The sequence below is a fragment of the Atractosteus spatula genome, chromosome 1, assembly GCF_055471065.1.
Source record: "Atractosteus spatula isolate fAtrSpa1 chromosome 1, fAtrSpa1.hap1, whole genome shotgun sequence".
Taxonomy (NCBI): domain Eukaryota; kingdom Metazoa; phylum Chordata; class Actinopteri; order Semionotiformes; family Lepisosteidae; genus Atractosteus; species Atractosteus spatula.
This window is the reverse complement of record NC_142706.1, coordinates 34,942,677-34,963,642: the sequence shown is the minus strand read 5'-3', so window position 1 is coordinate 34,963,642 and position 20,966 is coordinate 34,942,677. Positions and strand designations below refer to the sequence as shown.

Below are 20,966 nucleotides of genomic sequence, written 5' to 3'. Positions count from 1 at the left end.
TATTTGATGAAGAGAAAATGTTTGTGAACCCCGAAGTTGGCCATTATTCTCTTATATTTTGAAGATAAAATGTAATTAGACCCAAAAGTTCTTTGTGACAACTGCTGGCACACACATCACTCTCAACTCTTCCCCAAGAAGGATGTCACCTTTGTGTTTTGCATTTTAACGCAAAATCATTTAATCTTTCACCTTTTGGACTGCCTCCGTGATCCTAGCTTTTACTTGATGTTTTGCTGTCGCACAGTCTTCCTCCTCCTTCCAGGTTTCTCTTCACTTGGTTCTACTCAACATCACTAGATCTTCCCATTTGGAACTAACTCTTCATCCTTTGTCTTCATTTGACACTAAGCACTATGCATGACTAAAATAGTCATTTGATCTTCTCATTGTTTATCCAATCTCCATCTTCACTAATCACCAGGCACTAGACTATTCAACATGACTAAATCCGTTTTCCCAATTCTTAATCTTCACTAATTCACTAACATTTAGGCACTAGAATATTCAATTAGACTGACTCACTGCGGCTCAATCTCAGTCTTAACTAAAATCACTTCAACAACCAGGCACTAGAGTATTCAGATTAACTGTTGACTAAATACAATGTTGACTAAATTCACTTTCACTCAATTCTTTGTGCAACACTTTCACCCCAACCCTTCACTCAATCTTCATCAAGTACCTGATCTTCACTTATAACCAATTACTCTTCTCATCACTATCTATAGAGCTGTCCCTGGCCAAACAGACAAACCTCCATGTAGCCCACACTTGCAGCCTTGACACAGCAGCAGTCTGCTTATGACTCTCTCTCTCTTCTCATAGACCACCAGTCTGTCAATTTATGAAAACCCAGGGAGTCCTTGGTACTCAACCTGTGCTAGCTAGACTACTCTCTCTCAGGTATAGGGAGATGGCACATTTCTACCTTGCCAAGCAATGCCCTATTCCAGGTGCCAAAGACTCCAGTCAGTTCTAATTAAGCAGGCTAGCTCTGTTCCCTAGCAACCGACTTCAATCCCATTGTGCATGACAAACAAGCTATTATGCCTTAATATAGCAGTACCTTTGGTGCCAATTGAGCAAGAAACATATCTTCCTCATCTTCAGGCTTTTTGGGATAGCATTACACTGCCTCCTTCACATTCATTAATCTTTTGTGTAGTCAATCCTCTTCCTAATTACTATGCAGCACCCATCTGTCCTGCACCTACAGCCCAACCTATATTTTCTCAAACATCCCTTGTTCACTGAGAACTGCAGGTCTGTAAGCCAGCTCAATTCATTACTTATGAGACCTCTCACCCATAATTTCTCACTTCTCACTTGATTGAAACCTAGACAGACTGAAATCCTTTTCCTCCTAGCTGCTCTTACAAGTCTACACTGTGCCCATCCTATCAGTTGCTTCACCTCATATGAAATCCCAGGTGTGCCTTGTTTTTAAAGTTTTGTTTACATCAACAGGTGACTTCCCCTCAAAGCCACCTCTCACTACCTTAGAATTATTATATAAAAGATTAAAATAACCTAATTGCATGTATAATACAAAAATATAACATATATTTGGATTATTTAACAAAATCCATCCCTTTTCTAAATGCTTCATCCAATTCAGGTTTATGGGAGTGCCAGATGAGAAAAAATGTACATAAAGAACTTTTTTCAATGGGTTAAAAATAATAAAATAGCTTGATCAGTCACTTAATTTGGATAAATTCAAAAAAGGAAAGTGGATCGATCATCTTCTTCTCTTTTGAATGTTATATTTTTAAAATAAGGAAACAGTGGCATAGTGACGCCGTGCTGGATTCCTGGGTTTAATTCCAGACCTGCGAGTGTCACCGAGGATATTTCGGTTAAACCCCCCTCCCCCACAAAAAAAACTCGACCCTGAATTGAAAGATAGGATAGAAATGGGGTGAATGGAGAAATAGTCCTAAAACACGTAACAAAAATGAAAAAGAAAGGTTGCTGTGAGATACGTTTAAACCTTGTTTTGGACTCCTTTTGAAATCTAATCGATTTAATGAATATAGACCCTTCCGAGCCACCATAGTTAATGACTTTTCAAGCCCGCCCTCTGCCCTGATTGACAAGCAAGTTGCTAAATGAGGTGGGTCCAGAGGAGCACTGGTGTTATTTTTACTTCAAGGTATCATGTTTGGTTGGAAAGTAGTTTCCGTCGTTACTAAGCAGCAAAACTGAACTAGTGTTACAGCCTGCGGCAGTTGATAAGGTGTATACAGCGAAAGAAAATATACTGGTATATGTCTGAATATCGAACAATGAAAGATATGCCAGATGTGACTTTGCACTGCTTTTATTTAAAATGTTACACTCACTGTTTCACAAACGGTATTATGCTTGTTTTATGAGATGTGCATAGATAAATTGCATTTAAACAATGCAAGACACAGTATATTAGCTTACTTTTTTATTTGCATAAATAACTTTGCTTAAACTGTATTCTGTTCAATGTGTAATTGTGTGCGTACTGTATCTGCGACTAAAGTGAATTATTTTTTGTTAACTACAACAGCGCATTGATGTACTGTTGTCTGTTTATAGCACTTCTATATAAGTAGTACACCTACCAATTAGATAGTAATTATGATGCAACAGGTTTGCCCGAGGTTGTATTTTTCTTTTGCATAGCTTTAGGGCATAAGAAACAACTCTTGCCTTTTATTACAGGACAAAGATTTTGAGTAACCAATAATTAGTTGCTTAAATTACTTCAGTGTTTTTTTTTACAGAAATCTGAGACGGGACCCAACAATAGAAAGGAGAATTGTGAAGTGTCGACTTTTAATTGGCATCCTTTCTTGTGATGTCAAACTCCTGTTCATAAGGACATGGCTTCTTCAAGGTAGGTGGAATTATTGGTTGATGAGGCAGTCAACATTTTTTAAATAACTGGGCCATATAATTATAAGAACATAAAAAAGCTTGAAAGAGAATGGAAGCCATTTAGCCCATAGACCTGACTTTGTTTCTAGTATCTAATTGAGCTGAATGTGTCATCCAGCTGATTCTTGAAAGAAGAAAGAGTATTAGCGTATTCCAGACATCCACAATCCTTTGTGTAAAAAAGTACCCCCCATTCTAAGTTTTAAAATCATTTCCCTTTAGTTTCTTTTCATGTCATCTAGTTCACGTTTCACTGGCCATATTGATAGATTTGTCTCTGCGTTTCAGGATTTTAAATGACAAAGTTAACCCTGTGGACTCCTTCAAATTCAGTGTAACTGGTGAAAACCCACTCAATCATTAGGAGAACATGCAAACTCATTAATGTTAAGGACAAAGATATCTAAAAGCATCAAACAGTTATATATTAAGCAGTAAACAGTTATATATATATTATATATTGAGCACATCCTTAAGGTGTTAAAACCAGTTATGAAATACAAAAGCTAGTAAAGACTACCTATTAGGGTACAACATTAAATTGGTGGATGCTGCACATCGGTGGTGGAGGGGAGTCCCCATTACCTTCAAAGTGCTTTGAGTGGTGTGTCCCGAAATGTGCTATATAAGTGTAAGGAATCATTATTGTTTGAAATTAGTGTTTTATTTGGATATCACTGAATTGGTATCCCAATTCTCTTTCAGTGATCTTCGTGAGAAAATTAGAAAGAAGCGGAAGGCACTTCAAGAATCTTTGACAAGAGTTAAAGATGACATTGATAAACAGGTAAAATGATGATTGAAGTACTGTAACTGATAATAATATGAAAATATACAGAGGGGGTAGCCGGTCAATTTGAAAAAAGGCAGAATGATAACTGGACTTACATGGCTCATACTAGGCATGTTTACTGACTGATGCACTGATTTCAAACTTCCCCAAGAGGTCTCTGTATTTATTCCTGGAGTCAGATGCTTTCTGACATTAAACGGTTTTGCTGTTATTTTCCCATAGCTTATGAATCACATAAAGGAACAATAATGTTCATTATGGCACATCTGAATTTTTTTCACTTAGCAGGATCATATTTTCCCTGTTACTGCTGTGGGCATTAAATAAGCTCCTCAACTCCACCCATCATTTCCAAAAATTAGCATTTGTTCTACAAATGCAAGACGTATCTTTCTTCTTATCTTATTAAGAAAAGAAATCTAACTATAAATTTATATTAATCCAGTCTTTTTGGTGAAAAGTACAACGAAAATGTGTTCAGGACCGGCTCATTAGAATGTGGGCAGGTCAGATAATTTTTATCAAGGCAGCTCTGTGCAAGACTCAGCAGGCCCTGGAAATGAGGTTTGTAGCCAAAGGAGGGAGGAACCTACTCCTCAGAGCTCCTTTTCACCATTAAATGCTGTGTTGTTTTGCTTGCCAGGCTTTGGTCACCACAGAAATGGAAATCAGTAAGGAAACTGAACAGGCTACTGTAGAGGTTGGTGTCTGTTCAGCCTTTCAGTTTGGTATGCTGTCTCTATAGATTTCATTAGGCACATGGATTGTACCTGTCCTTTAAACTATCTTATACTTTTTTTGCTTGTCTCTTCCGGATAAGATGACAACGCTAAACGGCACTACAGTATCTTAGTATTAACTGAATTCATTTGACTTTCCTGTAGCTTTTTTAGTCTAATAGGCAGTTCCAAAGTAAAAAAAAAAAAGCATTAATATGAGTGATCCCTTTGTTTCTTCAATGCACGTGTGAGCTTGTTCTCTATGGTTTTACCTGAGCAAGTACAGGATTACCTATTGTTCATGGCAATTAATAATCAGTTGTGATTTTAGGAAAAACTGTAAAATAGTGTAAAGAAATCCACAAGTCTGTCAAAACTTCTGATGGACATGTGAAAGCTATTCGTATGAACTGTCTTAAATAAATATAACAGGTTGGTTGATGATTTCCCCAGAATTTAATGTGTGCACTGCAAGATAGCAATCTTAAATAATTTGTCTTTTTGACAACATTCTCTGTGGTTTGGGCTTTATTTTCAGGAAGATTGAAAATTATCAACATTCTTTTTAAAGATTCTTTCTATATTCTTTTTTGAAATAACTCAGGAAATTGTTGACAATGAGGAAACACAAGTGGAAAATTTAAAAAGAACTTTGAAGGCACAGAGACAGAGGAGAAAAAAGCCAGTAAGTGTTTTTCATTAAATAGATCACACAGTGTATATAATTTCAAATGTGTGATACAGATGTGTTCAGTAAAGAAAATACTTTTATTCTAGTTTCCGTGTAAGTTATTGTAGATGTTATTCAAGCATTTACTGACTTTCCTTTCTTTAAGAAAGTTTTATTACATTTTTTAAAAATGGCACAAGTCTATTCACACTTTTTTGTAATCTGAAGCTCTCTTTTTTTTCTAAATGAGATTTTTCATCTCCTGGTGTCACTCTGAATTGAGCATTTGCACCTCTAATTTATTGAACAGCTTCGAGTGTACTTGAGCATTACATTTAATGTTTACGTTCATTATAATACAAAGGGATTTTGAAACACTATTTTTGAATGCTTTTTGTCATACTCCCTTGAAGATAATATTCAATCCACACCCTATTTAGTGATAGTAAATCTAAAAAGTAAAGTCTTCTGACTTTTTTCTTAGTTGCAGGAGGATACAGCTGATATAATCTCTGAGGAGCCAGTGAGAGACCCAAGTGTTGCGGTTCGTGGTCAGAGAAGTAAGTGTTTACTTAAAGTTTTCACATCAGATTTTGGGTTTTTTTTGTTTTGTATAGTGTCTTCATCATATTTATTTCAGCTTCCCATCAAACAGAATAACATTGTCTTCAGTGCAGCACTTTGGTTTCTCCATCCTTCCATCTTTCCTTTCATTTTCTAACTGCTTCTTCCAATACAGGGTTGCAGGGGAGTGGGAGCCTATCACAGCAAGCAACAGACGCAAGGCATGGTAGTATTTTTCTATACTTCAGAAGACTATGAATGGAGTATACAGTAAATGGCATTAACACCGGATATGCATTGAGAAGTCTTCATTGTCTTGCAGCATTTTTAATAGATGAGAGACCTGGGAAAGTATATAACATTTTATAAATAAAACGAACTCTTAATTTTAAACTTTTTAATCATATAACTCCTTGTAAGGTACAGTAAAACACTTACTAACCAATAACCAATAAGTTTCTTATGAGACAAAATGTAATATATACAGTATCATTTTTAAAAGATGTAGTACCTCAGACATTTTTTGAAAGTTATAAAATATAACGTTGAGCCATCACAAGTCTGAATTCTTACAAAGTTTTTTATTTACATTTTTTCTAAGATTTGTCTCCCCATCCTGTGTCTACACCAAGTACCAGCTATGCAGAATTCTCAATGAGAGAACGCATGAGAGAGAAACTGAAAGCTGCCAGGGTAATAAAACCATTACTGATTATTCACCCCCCAAAGGAAACATTTTGAGAGGAAAAAATAATGTGAAGTGTAAAAAAACTTTGCTTAATGTGTCAAAGTCACTGAAAAGACACTAGTGGTTTACAGACACTGAATTTATGATATTTTGATTATCTGTGTAGAATATTCATACAGAAGAAACTTACATCAGCTAAAATGTAAAACAATTTTTTATTTGATTTATTTTTCTTCTTTCTATAATAAATTGCTGTGCGCAAAAACAGAAAGGAAGAAAAAATATTAATCTTTATTTTTAGAAAAATAAAATTCTGTATTGGTTATGTTTTTCATTAGTCCAAAGCAGAAAGCATTCTGCAGCAGGAAGACACTTTTGAGCCTACAGGTCGCCTGAGGAGCCTGAGAGACAGAGAGACAGTCACTAGATTTGACAAACAGGTGAATTATTGTGATACAAGTTATGAGTAATGAGCAAATCTGGTCTAACCTTTACCATATGGAATCCTATTAAATTTTCTCTCCAATTGAAAATGAAATGAAATGCAGGATATACGACGGATATATGATCTTCCTCAGTAAAATAAGTACAGTAGATATGTTTTTTGTGCTAAGTTGAAAGTTGACAGGTTCTACATTTCTGTTTTTTTCTTATTCAAATAAGCTATTACAGTTCTGTTTCTTTCCCTAGGAATATAAAAATACATTGGGGGCCTGATGAATTCTACTGTTACACAGGCATGCTTTATATAAATGAATGCAGAGGCATTTCATTATGCTGTAAACATCTTTGTTTGTGCTCTTGTTTTTTTTATTTGAAATCTGGAAATTGCTAATATACAGGTAGATGACCAAGAATTCAAGATAAACGGAGCTGATGCATCTCCTGCTGGTTCAAAAGTAAAGTTTCGAGATGTGAAAAGAGTCAAGCAGAGGTCTCAGGTAACAGTATTCTTTCAGTTTGTTTTTCTTTTAGTTTTGTTTTAACATCTCTTTACAATTCAGCTGTTCCTCTCGATGCAACTCCCGAAATGAGTATGTATATACTGTATGTGTTATTCATGTTCTTATATTATTTGCCAGATACAGTATGTTACTGTAATGGTTTTGAAAAGATATACCCAATATAAAGATTTCAAAGTGAAAAACCTGCCAGTGACAGTTTAAGGTTTAATAATAGTAAAGGTATTTTAAGAGGATGTTTTTTCATTCTTTGCAGAGTGGAAAATCCTCCTATAAGAACTACAAGAAAACCAAGTTCGTTTGGTTTTGCTAATAGTCTTAGGTTTCTGTTTGTGATTCTAAAGCATTTGTTAATTTATATATATATATGTTATTCTTATTAATGTCAACTACAGAATGCATCTAAAAAAGGAAGCCAACATGTTTTTTCTCAAAATTTTTACCTTGGCTTGATTGTAGAAAGTTGCTTTTTTAATTTTAGTACTGTCAGGTGATAAGTAATTATAACATTGCAACATAAAATAGTTTAAGAGGAGGAGAAGATAATCCAAAAATGTCAAATAAAGTCGCTTGAAAATACAAAATTCTTCACATCTACAGTGCATCTACTATCTGGTATCACAACAAATACTGTAACTTTTATATGCACAGTAACATACTGTAGATGGAAAAAGTGGTCTTATGAGTTTTTTTTTTAAATGGTTTTATGTTATGCAAGAAAATTAATTTCCCTCCAACCTGAACCACAGTTACAAAAAGCTCCATTCACTTTGTGTCCCCCCAGGTTCACGATGCTTATGTATGCTTCACGTGCTTATGTTTGCAAACTTCTGCAAACTGCACTTTTATACCAAGTGGTTACTGTAGTCTGCCAATTTTATCAGACTACATCGGAATTAAATTCAAGTCAGCAGAACTAACCAAAAATAATGCCCAAGCATATATAGCATTTTCTTTCCATCATGTCATCTTCATTTTCCTGTCTCTCCTGCGCAGGTGGAGACTGGTTTCCCTACAGCGGAGGAAGCCTACAACTTTTTCACCGTCACCTTTGATCCTGAACCCCAGGAAGCCCAAGAGAAGGGTGAAAAGAGGAGACAAGCCGTGGAGGAAAGAGGCGGGGAAGAACAGGCAGAGGAGGAGGAGGAAGACGAGACTGGGCTGAGCAGGGACCTGCAGGGGGAAGAGGAGGCTGAGGAGAAGGTGATGAAGATGCTTTGTGTAGCTGCTTGAGCTGACTTTCTCCGTTTTATAAAACTGAAAAGCATTACAAAGAGCACATAAACAAGTCAAGTTTTCCACGCTATATACTATAATACAGTTTTCAGAGGATTCATTAGATTTTATCAAAGGTGTGTATATACAAACTATTCATTTCTGCAGACTTTGACGATAAAAATGATAAATCAGCTGCTTAAAAGTTGGTTTTGTTGATGTTAAAATGAATTGTATTGCATTTATGTGTTTTCATAAGTGGTTTAGGGCTCTTGCCACACAGGGCCTAAGGATACAGACACTGGTGGGAAGTAAAGAGTGGGTAATGAGCTAGTGACATGTGAAAATGGGAAAAAACATTTGAGACCCCCTCGATCTGTACCAGTTCTAACAACAGACCTCACTGAAAAATAATAAAACAGAAATATTACTTGCTGCTTAATCTGATATTCAAAGCCAGAATACCTTATAGTGTTTACCTGAAATTTCATTTCCAGGCAATGTTGTCAATTTTTCTATGAGGTGTTCCAAAATATATTCAGTGGGAGACTAAAAATATCAATTTATCAGTATTCAGGATATCTGTACAATAATACAGTTTACAGTTATAAACTTTTATAAACTTATTTGATTGTGACACAAGTGTCCTTTCATTCCTGCCTTATTAGTTATGCATGAACTGCTAAGTAGTGATTTATTGGTAATAAGCTACTTGGAACACAGAAGTGACAGAGTGAAGGCGTGTGGGCAGCAGGTGTTTAATGAAAATGCCTTCAGATGAAGGTGCCGTAAGCCAACAGACTTTTCATTGTAAAACCTTACTGTAAAAAAACGTTCTCATTGATGACTAACAAATTCAATAGCAAAAGATGAAGGAGCAATACATTGAAATTAAAGTGAGCAATATCCTTATAGATACAATAGAAAGTTTAACAAGTTTTAAGAGGGGCTGCTTTGGGGTACATCACCAGTATGTGTAACAGCTGAGTGAAACAGACTCATGAAACAGGTACAAACCTTGGCCTGACACAGAAAATTATCTTTAACTTTCATGGGTGTGTAATTAGATCATGGTGAGCTGCCACTCACAAAGCAGAGGATTTAACCATGGTAGTAATAGTCCTTTATTATTAACTGCTTACACCAACACCCCTTCTTTTCTGCAGGAAGAGGATGAACCCCTTGTAAGAGAACAGGAAGAGGACCTATTCATAATTGATCAAACAGCACTAGATTTCCTGGAAGTGAAGGCTGCACAGTATGAGAGCTACAACAGCCGCCTTCAGAAGGAGAGTAAGCTGCTTTTCACACCAAGCCTTCTTTCAGGTATTTCAGACACTATTTTGTAGATCTTCATTGGTTGTTGTAGTCTACTTATGATTAAATAATTTACTGTAAAATGATTTCTATCCAGCCTTTTACTCACCACTATAAATGACAAAATCGTCCTCAACAATCTGAGAAAATTTCTGGTTCAATCCAGCTAGAGTCTATATCACTTTCAGGAGAGTGCACTATGTTACTGTAAACATCTGCCATACAGCAGACGAAGTGTATCATCTATGCCTAGATTTATTATTATTGATTACAGGAACTCTCCAACCCACGTAAGGGTTAAGTTCTAAACAAATTTATTTGCTAAAATTTATAGGTAGATACTTTATTGATCCCGTGAGGGAAATTGCAGTGCAACAGCAGCTTAACACGTCAACACAGCACAGTGTAATGAAATGCTACAATAATACAATACATACAAAACAATGCATACAATACAATCAGTACAGTCTGTGAGAAGTGCACTAAGAAGAGTTACTCACAGTCCAGAATATATAAAGAACAAACCAGAACAGTACACAAAAAGTTGTATTGCACAATATAAATATAAACATAAATATAAATATAAGTGTATTGCACAAGTCCCTGGCATATATTGCACAAAAACATTTGTAAGAGGTTGTGAGAGTTTACTGTTTAGTCCAAAAACACGTCAATGTCAATGTTGCCCCTGCCCAGACACAAAGTGGATGTGTTGTACAGTCATATGGCAGAAGGCAAGAATTACCTCCTGTAGCGCTCCCTGTCGCACTGTGGTTGGATCAGCCTATTGCTGAACTTGCTCTTCATTTTCACAAGCATGCCATAGAGGGGATGGGAGATGTTGTCCATGATGGCCTCTAGTTTGGACACCATTCTCCTCCCAGCCACTACCTCCAGGGGGTCCAGGTCAGACCCAATGACAGAGCTTGCTCTTCTGATGAGCTTGTTCAGCCTGTTAGCATCCCCTACTCTAATCCCAGGGCCCCAGCATACCACCGCGTAGAAAATGGTGCTCGCCACAACCGACTGATAGAACATATGTACTGTAGCATCCTACTACATACATTAAAGGACCTGAGCCTCCTCAAAAAGTAAAGTCGGCTCTGACCCTTCTTGTTGATGGCCTCAGTGTTCTTAGACTATACTAGTCTATCGTTGATGTGCACTCCCAGGTACTTGTATGAGTCCACTATCTCCACGCCACTCCCATGGATGTAGACAGGAGTAGGTATACTGTTCACAGTATAGTGTCCCCGTCACTATACTGGGGCATTAGGACCCACATGGACTGCAGGGTGAGTGCCCCCTGCTGACCCCACTAACACTCCTTCCAGCAGCAACCTTTTCCCAGGAGGTCTCCCATCCAGGTACTGACCAGGCTCACAACTGCTTAGTTGCAGTGGGTTGCCAGTTGTGAGTTGCAGAGTGAGCTGGCTGCTCACTACAGAGGGTGAAGAGGAATGGAGAAAGAACTGTCCCCTGAGGAGCCCCTGTGTTACTCACTACCTGTTCAGACACATAGTTCTGAAGTCTCACAGATAGTCTTGCCTGTCAGATAGTCAGTGATCCATGATATCATGGAGGCACCGACTCGCATCTCCTCCAGCTTCCTCCCTAGCAGTAAGGGCTGGATAGTATTGAAGGCACTGGAGAAATCGAAAAACGTAATCCTCACAGTGTTGCCAGCCTTGTCCAGGTGTGAGTAGGCCCTTTGCAGCATGTAGATGATTGCATCTTCCACACCAACACTGGGCTGGTAGGCGAACTGTTGGGTGTCCAGTGATGAACTGGCCAGTGGTCTCAGGTGGGACAAGACCAGTCTCTCCAGTGTCTTCATGACGTGAGAAGTCAGCGCAACTGGTCTATAGTCATTGAGGACAGAGGGGTGCCCTTTCTTTGGTACCGGGACCAGGCATGATGTCTTCCAGAGCACAGGGACTCTCTTCGAGCGCAGGCTCAGGTTGAACAGTTGCTGGAGCACTCCGCTCAGCTGATCAGCACAAGCCCACAAAACTCTGGGACAGATGTTATCAGGTCCTGTGGCCTTACTTATGCAAGTTGGAACACACTTTTATATGGAACATTCAATAATGATAATGATTAATTAGTATTCCTGTACTGTAAAAACACTAAATTACATTGCACAAGTATTATAACACACTATACAGTACTTTAAACTGTAATGTATGCAAAGAGCATTGCAAAAATTATGTAATGCAGAACTACAGATGCAGCAGAAATTATTTCAGGCTGTACATAGAAGATACACAATGAGGAAGCACACAGCTGTTATGTGAAGTCAAAGTTATGCTTGTTGTCTGGCTTACCTGTTAAAGTTGTGGAATTTAAATAAAAAATTCTATGTGTATACAAGAACATTGTTTATTTTTATCTCATTGAGTGTATAATTCTGTCTTTTATTTTAAATATTAAAAACATTTAAATTTAGTGCAGGGTTGAATTCGTGTAAACATATTCTAAATCATCATTAATACATTTGTTTAATGTTTCTGGAATCTGAATTTGACCATCTGTCAAAAAAAGTTTTTATTTTAATATTACTGAAGTGGCAAATATACAGTAATAAGGTGGCCAAGAGTGGGGATTTCATTATCTGACAACTGGTAATTGATCATTTGAATATCTTCCTCAGTGCCAGCCTCTACCAAGATGTCTGAGAACATGAAGCCTCGCTATCTGGAGGATGAAGGGCTGTATGTGGGAGAGAGACCTCAGGTTTCTGTGACCAATGAGAACATCCTGGAGAACAGAATATTGCAGCAGGAGGAGGTATCTTTCTCTGTTTTTTTTTTCATTTGCCACTTCACTGCCTAGGGTTAAAGGAATATTACAACACTAAGATTCACATTCACATAAGACAACGTTTTGACATATTAATTGTGATATATTAATACTATGATTAAATTAGAAATGGAGACGAGAATTGCACATAGTTAATTGTGGAGAGCTATCTTGATCAATTATTTTCTTATACATTTCTTTACCTCTGCTTCTCTGAGCTGTGCCACATACTGTTTCATCATGCTTAATTACTAATGTTATTGGGCGGTGCAGTGGTTCTGTGGCTAAGGATCTGCGCCTGTGGCTGGAAGGTTGCCGGTTTGTATCCTGCAGCTGGCAGAGGAATCCTACTCCATTGGGCCCCTGAACAAGGCCCTTAACCCCAACTGCTCCAGGGGCGCCATATACTGTAAATGGCTGACCCTGTGCTCTGACCCCAAGCTTCTCTCCCTGTCTGTGTGTCTCATGGAGAGCAAGTTGGGGTATGCGAAAAGACAAATTCCTAATACAAGAAATTGTATATGGCCAATAAAGTGAACTTATCTATCTTATCCTTTGCTAAAAAAATCAGGCATTTTCTTCTTGCTACTGTCTGAAATTAATCTTTGTGCAACGTTTCTGAAACATGTTTTCAGTGTTTATTTTTTATCATATGGCATCTCAAAAATGTGACTTTACCATGCTCCGGTTTCCAGTTAAAAATAACTAAAACTGGTAAGAGAATTCTGAAACAAGGTGAACTGCTGTTCACTTCACATCACAGGCTTGACTGTTTTGCCTCCTCAATACCTCAAACAGATCTTATAGATGATGCTAATCACTAATCTCTGAGCCTGTTAACTTGTATTTCAGTCATACAGTTTACCAACGCATATGTTTTCTTATGGTTGCCCATTTATTTTTGCCAGTTTTTAAATTAGATGTCTGACAGTATTATTTTCAACTGGAGAGAGATGTATGTAGCGCAGAGTAATCATATCTGTGATATTTAAAATAATTATGGTTAATAACACTGAAAAATATCCCATATCAGTAGGATAGTGGATTAATTATTAAATCTAGTGAAGAACCAAAAATATTTTATTGCTATTTAAATTACACTATTGCAAAATGAACACCAAAAACACAGAATGCTACTCATGAAGAAATCTGAACTATTTGACTTGTCTAATGACTAAGTGTGTAACTATTTGGATGAAATTTCCTCAAGTCACTGAATCATAAGAATTTGTTTTTGTTTCCTTCTTAATACCTGAGCTCACCAATCTTAATGGATAGGAACTGCTTTTTAGTGTTAGTGTTTTTATAACACTATTAGGTAGAACTAAACTTAAAAAAAGTGTTAAAAAACAATACTGAGCTTTAGGACTGAGAATAAACCAGTAGTGCACAAAGAAACCCAAAATCCAGGCTTTGCTGGGTATGAAACGGTGAACACGTGTTGAGAGAGTTCTGTCATAAGACTTAAAAAGTTTTTTTATCCAGTGATTTATTTTTAGATTCAAGGTTTTAATTTTGTCCTGCTTTATCCTTTCAGGGTAAAAAGTGGTTTGGAGATGATGGGAGAATAATAGCTTTGCCAAACCCCATCAAGGAATCCTCCACAAGGCCTCCAGTATTTTCTCTAGAAGAAGATCTAGATCCAGCTCTTGAAACACTGTACAGGAAGGTATGGCTTTTTAATATCTTTGCTATGGGGATCCTCCAGTTGCAGCAACCTTTACTGTCTGCAATTTCACTGTAGCCTTTTCTGATTTTGAAGTAGCAGAGGAGGTTGACTTGGGAAATTTCTCTGAGAACGTTTTATTGTTTACTAGCATGGCTACTTAAGGGAATGTTATGGTTGCGGTAGATCATTTGGCCAATCAATAGCCTTTAATCATTAAAATCATTAAAAAGTGATTGAGTATTTAAAAAAAATACTATGCAAAAAAATGGTTTGCAAAAAATGGAACTGCAGTTCATAGTGTACAGTATGTAGACCTAAAATGAGAAATATATTAAACATGGCCTTTGAATTAAATATCTTCATAAGAGAAAAAAACATTCACAAAATGTATTCCATTACGTTAACATGACATAAAACCAAATGTATTTTGATGGTAAGTAGTAGGCTAGATTAAAAACATTAACTGGCTGAATTTTTGTTTTTTGCTCTAGAGCTAAATTGGTTCTTTATTTTCTGACAGTGAATCTGGAAGAACTAAATTCTACCAAGAAACAATTAGAGTTTGGTTAATATTAGACTTGCTGCTATATCTAGTTATAACAGGTTATAATATTTCTGTGAGAAGTTATAACATTTATAATATTTTAGGTAATCAGACCTACTCTGTGAATTTTACTTAAACTGAATTCTAGTTTACAGCCGTGTGTGAATTTGTTCCTACTGTGTTTGAAATGGGTACATCGATTATAACTTGCGTACTCTTTTTATTGGTGAAATGTATTTTCATAGTAGAGTCTTTTAATCTTCAGTATATTTCTTTTTTATAAGACATTCTTTTTGTAACCAACAGAGCTTGATTTTGCTGCATACACATGTGCAGGAATAAAACAAGGGACTGATGCTAATTTAAATTTATTTTGTTTACTTTCAAGATTGAAAGGTTTCATTTTAAACAAAGTTTGGTGAGCATCTTGGAGAAACATAGCCAAACGTTTCTGCCGTTTTTTTAAGTTAGACAATGCTGTTGCTTTGATTTTGATTACATTCTGAAATGTCAAAATAAAGAGACTTAAGAAGGCTACACCTAATGACTTTTCCCAGCAAAGAATGATTGTTTTGCATTTAAATGGCATAATTTGTCTGTTAAAATTTGTTTTTCAGTCCTCAAACATTTATTTTGCTGTAATCCATTTTTATATTTGGATGAAATCTTTAAAAAAAACTAAAAGTATTTTTATGTTTTCTAACATACTATTTGATCTAATACAGTTTACTCACAATCATTACCTAGAAATTGGAATTTGGCTTTTTAAATATCTCATTTCTCTCTTGCAGAATAAGTGCGAAGTAGAGTGAAAGATTTCCTTCAACTGAAAGATTGATTGTCGTTGTAGTAATTCCAGACTTTGGTGTGTTTACCTTAAAGCCAGCAAAGTCCAAGTACACGAGCCGATATATCCCAGAGGCAGGAGATCCTCAAGGGGACTTTCAGCTGGATATTGACGTCTCTGGCTTAATTTTCACTCACCACCCCCTCTTCAGCCGAGAGCATGTGCTGGCTGCCAGATTGGCCCAAATGTATGACCAGCACTTGACATGGCAGCAGAAGAATCTGACTGGCCTTCTCACTGACAAGGTCTGTGTTCTTCTTACATAGACATGTTAAACCTTTGTCTCTCAGCAGGTTGGTCTTGCTTTTCGGGGTCTTTTCTATTTGTTTTAATAATGGTTAGAATAGTTCACGCAGATTCATTTTGCTATAGAGCTTTAAGCTGTGTGTTTTAATAATACAATGGTATTTAATCAAGATTGTTATTCATGCCCATTATGATGAAAGAGCGGTGATTGTGAAGATTATGATGCATGCAGTCTTCTCACAGATGGTCAACATGTGGAGATCATTCCTTTGAAATTATAATGAGTTGCAGAATATTTTGATGATCTTTTTGTATAACATTTGGTATTTAATATTTCTGTTATGGAATTATTTCAGTAGATTAATTTGTTTTTTATGGCCTTTCAGAAAGCAAAAATATCTGTTAATCACTTTATGAAATTAGATAATCTGTTCGAGTAGAACTCTTTTGAACAGTGGAGCAAGGAGATTCGTAAAGGTGTAAGTGGGACAGTGGAGAACGTGTATACTGTGGCTGTCAACAGGAACATCATGGGGCAAGTCGTGAGCTCTGTATGAGGACTACTGATGTCTATGAGGGCTTGCTTGCTTGGAAGGGCATGGAACGCAGTGTCATCAAAGAATAGTTTTTACCTATGGGAATGTGTTTCCCCTGATCCCCATTTGTGTGCGTACCAAAATTCTTCACTCTATGATGTTGTTTTCACAAACCATTTTTTAAAAGGTATAAGTAATGTTATGACTTGTTGTAAAATGTAATTCATTATTATTCTTTAGCTACGAGCTTTGAGGAATGCTGTACGCAATATCGCAGAACAACACAGGGGACAAGACCTTGATCCTGTTACACAGCACAGGATACTAGAGTATAAAAGCGAGATCAGGTGAATCTTTTAGACCTTGGCATTGATTAATTATTTTTAGCTGAAATTTAAGTATAAAGTGATATTTTCAAGTCCTTGAAAACCATTAGTTTTTAGTATTGTTTGACTTGTATAGTATACAGTCTACAATACAGTATACAGTATTGTATACAATCTGTCAACATTATGTCATATCTCTTAAAGCTTCCATTCTTTAAGGTTTTGAATGAAAATAGTTCTTACATTTTTTTATTAATTTATCATCAGTTATTAATATATGATGTAATGAAAGTATTCATTTTAAGAAATGGGCCAAATAAGGTATTTTTTACTCGTATATCATTTTATTTAGATTAATTTTGTTTTACAGGCACACTCGCAAATTGCGTGACATGGAGCAAGAAAAGGACCGATCCTTATTGAAAAACATTGTGAAGGTCTGGAAGGAAATAAAATCCCTGAGAGAGTTTCAGAAATTCACTAATACACCACTCAAGCTCTACCTCAGAAGGTATGTTATAAAAAGTATCAATATCAATACTGTGTTTCTATTCACACCACAGATCTCTGTCCAATATGGATTTGGGTCCTTCTGACATCACCAGGTTCCAGTTGAAAGTGATTCTGCAGTGTTCTAAGTATTAACTAAGTATTGCATATGCTTCTTTTTTTGGTGCTTCCATTGTAGTGTAGCATTCTCAAATTTGTTGATGGAAAATGTGTAATTATCAACAATAGTGTTTAATGGGTGATATTTCAAACTATTGCACATTAGATATATATAATTTTCAAAATAGTGTGCTGACTTATAATGCGACTTTAAATGCTTGAATGAATGGCTACTTTATATCATGACTTTTTTAAAACATTCATAGTATTTTGTCTGTCTGTGGTGGTAATGGTGGTTGTGGTATCTCAGACCTTTCTAAAATGTAAGAAAGGTCTGAGATACCACACTGATAAAAACTGTGCCATTGATATTGGTTTGACTGCAAAGCCCTTAAATGCACTTAAACGATTTGTATTTGAGGGAGGAAGTGGACCGGGTGGCAGATGAGCAATGTTATGAATCTGAAATTCAGGCAGAGATCTGTGAGCTCAAGGATGAGTTTGAGGAGGAATATCTGAAGAAGCTCTCTGAATATAAAAGAAAATATGAGGAGTGGAAAGCCTGGAAAAAGAAGCAAGTAGGTTATAATTTTAAAGAGAAAATGCTTTTAATTTTTTTTTGAATGACTTTAATTTTCTAAATTAACTCATTTGGTATTATTTTGTCTTAATTTGGGAATTAATTAACTGCCTCATATTGTGGACATTATTTGTTCTTGTAGCACATTCTGGATGGAGGGTGCATGTTCTTCCTGTTTTTCTCTGGATACTGTGGTTTCCTCTCCTTTTCCAAAGATGCACTGGCCAAGTTAATTGGTGTCTCTGAATTGTGCTTTCTTCTTTGTGTCCTGCAATGGACTAGTGAACACTCCTTCTTGTTGCTCTGCCTTGTACTCTGTGCTTTTAGGATAGGCGCCAGATAATGACTCTTACCAGGAATAAGCAACTTTATGGTAAAGCATATGTTTATTTTGGACATTTTTATAGATATTATGAGTTATAAAAATGTGCTATTGTCTTTAATCTGATTTCATGATAATTGCTTTTGAAGGTCTTAATGTGATTACATCAAAAATCTCATTGCTTTTGAAAAATGTATGAGTTCATTGATTATCATTAATCATTTTGTTTTCAAGAAAATGCTAACATTAGCATTCAACTAAAGTCTAAAGCTGAATGCATGTCAAACAGATTGAGGACCAAAAATGCACAATATGGGACTGAGAGAATCACATTTATCTTCATGCTTTATTCTGCTTGTCCAAAAGGCGAGAAAGAAAAAGAAGAAAAAACAGCAGCTACAAGATGAAGGGGAAGATGAGGGTCCTGGGCAGAGTGACATAGAGATGGTGGAAGAGCCTCTAAAACCAACACTTCCCGAGCCACTTGATGAAGAGGCACTGGAGCAGCAGGTCCGGGAGAAAGCAGCCAACATCCGCAGGAAACCAGGGGAGTCTGTCCTCCTCCCTGAGCTGAGCAATACTGGCAGTGTCACACCCAATGAGCAGTGCCCAAGGTGACCACTCGTATTTCGACTACTGCCCAGCAGAGAGACAGTCAAAAGCTTTTTTGTACTCTTGTGGGTTAATAAACATGGAGGCCTGAAAATTGTTTCACTCTATTAGTTTCACAAGTACCAGTTGTGGTTAATGAAGTCAAGAGGTTATCTGGAAACTGTACTAAACAGCTGACAATGAATTTGCAGAACATGTATAGTGGTGGTCCATTACATCTGGATGAGGTTATGTTTTAGCTTGATCTGAATTTTGTGTCTAACTGGTGTTCTTTGTCAAAGCTTTTTCTGAACCTCTTGTTTGCCAGTTCCATGTTTTCTTTGGATATTGCAGGCCAGTACTTCATCTATAACGTCTGTGTATTTTGAAACTGGTTGTGTTCACATGGAAACCTTTTTTTACTTTCTAGGGGAGAAGTATCAAGAAGGGAAGATGTCCTTAAACGTTCTGTATTTGCAAAGGTTCTTTACAACAATAAGGAAGTTTCTAGGACTGCAAGCCGTGCATTAAACTCAGATTTCAGAGTTCACTTTGGGCAGATCTTTAATTTGAAAATAGTCAGTTGGCCAGAAAGTGTCAAGCTGCAGGTAGGTAACAACTTTGATATTATTAAAGTTCCAAACTTCACAGGCATGGAATAGCCAAAACTGTAAACAACCGAATCAGACTATGGAGGGGATAGTATTAGTTTAAGGGCTTTGATTGAAACTTGTTTATTTGAACTCAAATTTAATGTTTAATTTTGTGTTATTATAGTAGTATTATAGTAATAAACACATACAAAATAATTATTTTATTTGAAACTAAAGTATGGTGTAATTAACATATACATATCAAAAAGCACATCAAAATTAACTTTGGTTAATTTTAGGCACCAGCTACACTGAAGCATACAATCTGATTAACTTCACTGTTCTTTAATTTCAGCTATTACACAAAGCTTTTATCAGTGACCTAACATATACATAAGATTTAAGAATTAAGAAGGGTTGAAAGGAGGCCTAAATACTAAATAAGGATATTATTTTCAACAATGTGGGTACAGTATGTAGCTTGTTCCATTCTCCCACACTTCTCTAAATAAGTGCCTCCTATTCTCGAATTTAAATGCATATCCTTGTTTTATTTGAATGGGGCTGCATAAAATGTTATGGATATATTTTTAACTTGCAAAGGAACAGGTAAAGGTTAATCCTGTGCTGAAAGGAGAAGAAAAAAGACACCATGTTTTAGCTGTGGAGCCTCCACACTTGAAAAAGGCTCCACAGCCAAAATGTTGTCTCTTTTTTTTTCCTTTCAGCATGGAATAAGCCTTTACCTGTTCCTTTGCAGCCTATGCATGCTGACGCAGCTACCTACTTGAACTATTTTAACTTGTTTGATCCAAAGAACTAAATGAAAACTTTAATTGTAGTTGTTGATCTTTGCCTGTCTAATTGTTTTGTTTACTTCTAATACATGTTAGAACTAATTTACCTGTAATGAATTAAAGGGTCTTCTAATGTCAACACCTGCTCAGAAGGTAAAATATCTTAAGTAATTTTGTACAGTGGTGTGTGTGCAGGATATCCAGATCTCTTTAAACAGCAGTACTTGAAGAGCTCCCCATCTGTCCTTCTGACGTTTCCAGAACTGCCTTGCCTCCACAGTGGACCTTTAGTATACAGTGAAAACTACTTGTAGTGACTGTTCGATGGATAAAACTGTTAAAATGCAAAGAGATTTTCTTTAAAGCTTTTCTTAATCCATTTTTATATGTATACAGTACATAAAAACATAGAAATGACTAGCATGTCATTTGAAAAGCCATATTCACAGTGGCATAAATAAAATGTCCTTTTTTGCTTGTTAGCTTGTTGACAGCCAATACAACTATCTTTTTGAGATTCACATATGGGTATAATGTATGGTTACATTCAGTTTTTCTTTCCTATTCAGTTTTTCTTTCCTATTATTTATTGTGTGCCTTTTGTTTAAACTCTGTAGAGGAGATTTCGAGAAGCTCAAAAATTATATATTTTCTCTTGAT

General features: G+C 36.3%; 1 protein-coding gene across 1 annotated transcript in view; it reads left to right on the top strand.

Moving 5' to 3' along the window:
- The first annotated feature begins 2,757 nt into the window (after positions 1-2,757).
- cc2d2a (coiled-coil and C2 domain containing 2A) overlaps positions 2,758-20,966 on the top strand; it is a 35,583-nt gene continuing 17,374 nt past the window's right edge. The window contains exons 1-19 of the mRNA XM_088923701.1: positions 2,758-2,875; positions 3,622-3,703; positions 4,353-4,409; positions 5,033-5,113; positions 5,583-5,658; positions 5,838-5,888; positions 6,264-6,355; positions 6,689-6,790; positions 7,193-7,291; positions 8,309-8,515; positions 9,694-9,853; positions 12,498-12,634; positions 14,184-14,315; positions 15,742-15,951; positions 16,729-16,835; positions 17,185-17,325; positions 17,845-18,001; positions 18,692-18,939; positions 19,347-19,524. Of these exons, the coding sequence (XP_088779827.1) occupies positions 2,862-2,875; positions 3,622-3,703; positions 4,353-4,409; positions 5,033-5,113; positions 5,583-5,658; positions 5,838-5,888; positions 6,264-6,355; positions 6,689-6,790; positions 7,193-7,291; positions 8,309-8,515; positions 9,694-9,853; positions 12,498-12,634; positions 14,184-14,315; positions 15,742-15,951; positions 16,729-16,835; positions 17,185-17,325; positions 17,845-18,001; positions 18,692-18,939; positions 19,347-19,524 (2,331 nt within the window). The 5' untranslated portion in view covers positions 2,758-2,861. The remainder of the gene's footprint in view (positions 2,876-3,621; positions 3,704-4,352; positions 4,410-5,032; positions 5,114-5,582; positions 5,659-5,837; positions 5,889-6,263; positions 6,356-6,688; positions 6,791-7,192; positions 7,292-8,308; positions 8,516-9,693; positions 9,854-12,497; positions 12,635-14,183; positions 14,316-15,741; positions 15,952-16,728; positions 16,836-17,184; positions 17,326-17,844; positions 18,002-18,691; positions 18,940-19,346; positions 19,525-20,966) is intronic.